Genomic DNA, 6,165 nt, shown 5'->3' on the forward strand with positions numbered 1-6,165 from the left:
CTTAGTTACTGTAAACCTCTGACTACGTGTACGACTGAATAAATGTGGAAAAAAAATAATACAGAAATACTATCAAAAGTAGGCTATAACTAAGAGAGTTTTACTCACTGTTGAATTCTGAATTTTCCACATTCCAACAGGGATTTCTTACTGGAGTATAACCACTTGTAAATGGGAAATTCCCACTTCCCAGTACAACTAGGCTGCAGCAAAAGTAGTCGGTGAAAATGCAGCAAAATGATGTTACACAGCAAATTTCACCGGCTGTTGGCTACTTTTGAACCCTGTGCAGCTTCACCTAGTGGTGGGATGCTGTCATTTTGTGGGTAAAATAATCAACGTATTACGGGAAATGCAGTTTTTAGTCAAAGCTGGCTTTAAATCAGCATATGCATATTTTAAAACATTAATTAATATTTAAATTCTCATAGACTCTCGTAGTGGCGTGCCACATTTGGCTCCCAATCCYTGAGTTTGAAACATGTGGTTTAATGTTCCCTTCCTTTCTTAAAGTCACTTTGCATTGCTTAACAGAAATAATCATTTGAAACCATTTTTATTATATGTAAAAAGTATAAATGTATGTGTAAATTCTTCCAGGTTTTATGCTATTTAATGTGGCTCGACTTCTCTCTAAACTAAAGCTGTTATTTTCTTTTGAATAAAAGTGGATTCTTCACTGGTTTACTAAATATAAACTGTACAACCTGTCTTTGCAGTCATCTTAAGTTAAAAAAAATTACAAAAATCAAACCAAATAGAACAGACTTTACATCTCTTTAACTTTGGTGTTTAACGTATTGTAACAGCGCTTTAGCACTTTAAAATTTCCCAATGAAAACAATATTTTTTTATTTGAATGATTAAAGTGTTTTCTGTAAAACCACAAGCTGTGAACGCAGATGGAGTGGAATTCATTCTCAACGCATTAAAATTACATATCTTCACAAAATATTGTGATTTTTTTTCTTTAGTTGGTGAAATATTTGTATCATAACTGAAGTAGTGAGGTAACATTTAGACAGGGCAACAACTTGGTCCCAAAGTCCTTAGAAATATACATTTCTAAAGAGTTTTTTMTTTAGTATTGACATAAATCAATATTATGTTTAAATCAAAGAAAAGCAGCCAGGCTACACTGTTGTCCTTTTAATGTTAATTTTCTACCTCATAAAGTTTACATAATTACATTACACATAAAGTCTGCTGAGACATTTTACAAATGAGCTATTTAGGAAAAGGACTGGRATATTACAATGAGCAAACTATAACTTGTAGGATGTTTTGCTCCTTCCACATTTTAGTGACTTTTAGGAAAGAAAACCGTTGCTGCTCTCTAGTGTGTCAGTACGTGTACTGCACCATGCCTCCCATGTGTTGTAATGTTGTGCTCATATGCATGACTTCATGCTTCCCATTGCTCAGAACTTTAGGCAGGGACAAAGGGTTGTGTTTAGGGGTACATAACAGTAAYAATAATTGTTAAATCTAGTTTTGTTCAGACCTGCATGACTTCCAACAGTAGAATTTATAAATACTATCAAAAACTGAGCAGTTTGTGCCAAGCATGGTGAGACTATACCATCTGTAAAATTCACACTTTGTAAAACGAGCTGTGTTCTAAATCCAAAATACAACAGCATGAGAAATTATCCAGACCAGACCTCCGTAACTTTTTATCATTTTGTTTTATCAGACGGTGGAAATTCCCTGGAAGAAAGTGGGAGAGTTCCGAATTCAAGAAACCACAACTCAACAGTGAGTAGAAGTCTCTTAGTTTTACTTCTGATAGTATTTCTGTATTATTTATTTCACATTTAATCAGTCGTACACATAGTGCTTTTCAGTGTTTATAAGAGGACACATTAAAACACTGTTTCTTTGCAGGAAATACCAGGTAGAGCTCTGTTATTGTTTGATCAAGCTGCTCAGTCATGAGAGGAGAAACGTGGTGTTTAGTGTTTAGTCAAACTTAAACCTGATGAAATATAGAATTTAATTACAACTGACCCTCTGAGGGCCACCATGAGGTAATGACCATTTGAAGTCTTGAACTCATGGACATCACCAGACGCTGTGTTTCCTCACTTTTAATGCTCTGTCAGGCCTTCACTGTGATGGTTTTCAGTTGTTTGTGGGTCTTTCTGTTTCAAGTTTAGTCTTTAACAAGTGGAATGCTCAGTTGGGTTGAGATCAGGTGAGTGACTTGGCCATTCAAGAATRTTCCACTTCTTTGCTTTAATAAACTCCTGGGTTGCTTTGGCTTTATGTTTTGGGTCATTGTCCATCTGTAGTATGAAACGATGACCAATCAGTTTGGCTGATCTGAGCTCACAGTCTGGCTCTGAATACCTCAGAGTTCATTCGGCTGCTTCTGTCCTTGTGTCACGTCATCAATAAACACTAGTGACCCAGTGCCACTGGCAGCCATGCATGCYCAGACCATCACACTGCTCTGCTGTGTTTTACAGATGATGTGGTGCTTTGGATCATGAGCTGTACCACACCTTCACCAKACTTTTCTCTTTCCATCAYTCTGGWAGAGGTTGATCTTGGTTTCATCTGTCCAAAGAATGTCCTTCCAGAACTGTGGTGGTTTTTTAGATGTTTTTTTAGCAGCGTCCAGTCTATCCTTTTTATTCTTGAGGCTTATGAGTGTCTTGCAGCATGCAGTGAACTCTCTATTTATGTTCATGCAGTCTTCTCTTTATAATAGATTTGGATATTGATACTTCTACCTCATGAAGAGTGTTGTTCACTTGGTTGGCTGTTGTGAAGGGCTTTCTCTTCACCATGGAGATTATTCTGCCATCATCCACCACTGTTGTCTTCTGTGGACRCCCAGGTCATTTTGCATTGATGAGTTCACCTGTGCTTTCTTTCTTTCTTTCTCAGGATGTCTCAAACTGTAGATTTTGCCACTCCTAATATTGTAGAAATTTCTCATATGTTTTTTTTTTCTTTACATCAAAATACTCCAAATGCAAACACAACACCTCAAACCAACTCCAGACCTGCTTAATTGAGAACGACAAAATAAAGGAATCGCCCACACCTGCTCATAAAATAGTCTTTGAGTCCAATTAATTTTAGTCCCTTTAAAAGCTTGGTGAGCACGATGAAGAGTTTAGGAGCTGAACTCCTAAACTCTTCATCCAATTTTAATGTGGATACCCTCAAATTTTATTCGATTTTAACTTGACTATTTTATTGTATTGTCTACTCTCCGAAAGTTATTTTATCTTGTCCACCAATTTCATTTTTATGCAAATTATAATGACAAAAAAGGCGATTCTGATTCTGAAATGAAAGCTGAAAGTCRGGTTTTTATGTCCAAATCCGTTATAGAACTACAATGTGAATATGTTTCTGTAAACAGGTAAAAAAATACCTTTTTGTTAGTATCCAAATAGATATGGACCTAACTTTAGCAGTGATCAAGAGGAATGGGTAGCACGCACCAGTTAGATTATATTTCAAGTGTTGTTGGAAAATGTTTAAATACTTACATAAAGTACTTTGACCTGCATATTAGACGTTTCATTGCAGACTTCCTAAATTTCAATAGACTTTATCAGAAAACTGGAAAGAAGTAATGCTTCACATGAACGCTTCCCGCTGCATTTGATGGATGTGTAGTAAAAACATCATGGTCAGCTGGCTGCCCGAGGTGACCACGTGACCATGCTGTGCGCAGGTTGAAAGCCAGCGGTTCCTGATTGGTCCAACAGCAGCGGTGGGCTGACCAGAGTCATCCTGCAGCTCCGATTGGTCAACAATTCAGGCAACACGTTTTCTGATTGGTGGAAAGAGGCAAAGAAGCTTGGATCTTCCTGAGCGTTCTTCCGGCTTACATGTTGGGGAAAAAAAAAGAAAAAAGACGAATGGAAAAAATTGTAATCCACGGAACGACCATTGCATAGTTATTTAACGATACGGTAATGTCTGCCCACTTACAGAGACGTGTTTGTTGGTGTAGTCGCGAGAAGTTTGCGCGGTTTTGCTCTTCAGAAAGTTGAGGAAAGAAAAGAAGGCGGCAGCAGGTTATCGACGTTAGCTTCATGCTAGCGCAGTTAGCTTGCTAGCATCAAGGCAGCATTTTAGATTTAAGCTTAAAAAGCCAAAACGGTAAATCGCAGGAGAGGTTTTTAGGCTCGGCTGAGATCGCGTTTTGTGTTTTTAGTCAAATAACAGTTTGTGTTCAACCAAGAACTTGTTTTTTAGAAGCTCCGTTGTTTTAGCAGTGTAAAGATTTTTACTGTTTATTTAAAGTAGACGCTTGGCTATCTTGTTCTTTTGCCATGATGTAGCTGTTTATTTTATTATCCCATTCGTCTTTTGTTGTTTGATCCTGTCTCTTTAGCTGGAAATATAAATCCGCAGATCTGCATTAGCTTGTTGTATCCGCGCGCAGTCTGCACAAAGTCTTCATACGTGCTTYATGCTGCAGTCATTCACTCACCTAACCACGGAATCGGATTTAAAACTGATTTTATTCTGTTTCTGGCCAGAAGTGGTAACAATGAGCTCACAGCAGTTCCCCCGACACGGGCTGCCTGCCTCCAGCGGGGGAGCCCCTCAGATTGCGGCCGCTGCAAACCTGGTGCCTGTCAACCAGCCGTCAAACGCTGGAGGTAACACAYCCCCACCTTCTTCACTCACATGATGCTCACCAGAAGTTAACATCTAACTGTGCTGAATCCTGTTTATCTGGTAACTGCTGGTGCAGATGGAGAGAGCATTCGGGATGCAGATCATGCTCAGCAGGACCACCCTCCTTCCACGGGTGGGGCCACTTTAGCTTTCAGAGATGACAAGCAGGAGACCATGGTGGTCAGACCTTACCCACAAGTCCAGGCACACGGTCAGCCACAGGCTGCTCCTCAAACGGTGTCCATCCAACCAGGACCGCCCGTGACTGTCCCTGCCCCCACTGTCCACCTCCCACAGGGCCAGCCTGCTGTCCTCACCGAGGGACAAATGAAGGTAAAAATACGTCATTTTTACAAGTCTCACATATTTTAATCCTAAATTGTGGTATTTTTTTTTTAACTTTTCCATCTTTTAACACATCTGCTGACAGAACATCTTTTGCAGTCAGAGACGGCCCTACACAGTATAAAAAACGATTCAGTTTGATTTTARTATTGTACAAATTAAAACATAAGTGTTTCCAGAGCTGAAAGCATATTTTAAAATAAAACCTGAACTTCTAAAGTTACCTGAAATGAGCAGGGTATTTGTTAACGTTTGGTTTATTGTGCTAACTTCTGGAATTTGAAGCGTTTTAAATTAGATTAAAAAAAAAAAGTCAGATTTGCATTTTTGGGTGATAGGAATTTGTAGGATGATGCTAAAAAATATTTTGCACGCAAAATGAAATGCAATTAGCAGTAATGTAAGAAAAAATAATCATGCATCTCTTAGACTGAGATGTATTTGAAATTCAATTACTAAAATAAAGGAAAAAATTGGAGAGAAAGAACAATCTAAATGTATTAATTTTACAGAAGCAAACTGCACCACTGTACAAACGCAACAAACTGCAACACTTTCACAGATGAATTTATGTCAAAAATGACTCAAATCAGCAAAAATATATTGGGGTCAGGAATACTTTTAAGATTTAAAAATAAAACTTATGAGCTGTATTTTAATAAARTTGACTTATTCAAGCAGCATTTATTTACAAGTGTGTCAGTTATTGTAAAATTTAGGTACGTTTGATGTGAAATAGTTTAATGCTGAGTCCCGTCTAAGTTCTGTATTTTGAATTTTTAAACACGTTTTAAATTCACTGATWGGTTCTTCTTTTGAGTCTGATTGGGAAAGGTGGATAAACTTTAAATGCCAGCGTGGTTTTCTAGTCTAAAACATGATAATTAAACTCTTTATAAGCACTTCTATTACATTGTCTTTTATCTGTCCTTCAGCAGAATTATATAGTTCATCACATATCAGTAAATGTATTTTATATGGTTTTGATGCACAAGTTAGCAAGTTACATTCAGCCTAAATAACGAAGAAATCCTGCTTTTTAAAAAAATTACTATTGGATCCAATGAAAATGAACATGAATATTATTGTTGATGCTAAATTCCAACGTCATTTATTGCTTTTTTCTTTTCTGTTTATTTTTTCCCCTTTAAAAAAAAACAGTTTCTT

General features: G+C 37.5%; 1 protein-coding gene across 1 annotated transcript in view; it reads left to right on the forward strand.

The window, feature by feature from the left end:
* Nucleotides 1–3,852: 3,852 nt before the first annotated feature.
* Nucleotides 3,853–6,165, forward strand: part of sap130a (Sin3A-associated protein a) — a gene marked incomplete in the record, with an annotated part of 20,021 nt that continues 17,708 nt past the window's right edge. The window contains 3 exon segments of the mRNA XM_014022343.1: nucleotides 3,853–3,938; nucleotides 4,512–4,634; nucleotides 4,730–4,986. Of these exon segments, the coding sequence (XP_013877797.1) occupies nucleotides 4,523–4,634; nucleotides 4,730–4,986 (369 nt within the window).

This window comes from Austrofundulus limnaeus, unplaced genomic scaffold (assembly GCF_001266775.1).
Source record: "Austrofundulus limnaeus strain Quisiro unplaced genomic scaffold, Austrofundulus_limnaeus-1.0 Scaffold326, whole genome shotgun sequence".
NCBI classification, from domain to species: domain Eukaryota; kingdom Metazoa; phylum Chordata; class Actinopteri; order Cyprinodontiformes; family Rivulidae; genus Austrofundulus; species Austrofundulus limnaeus.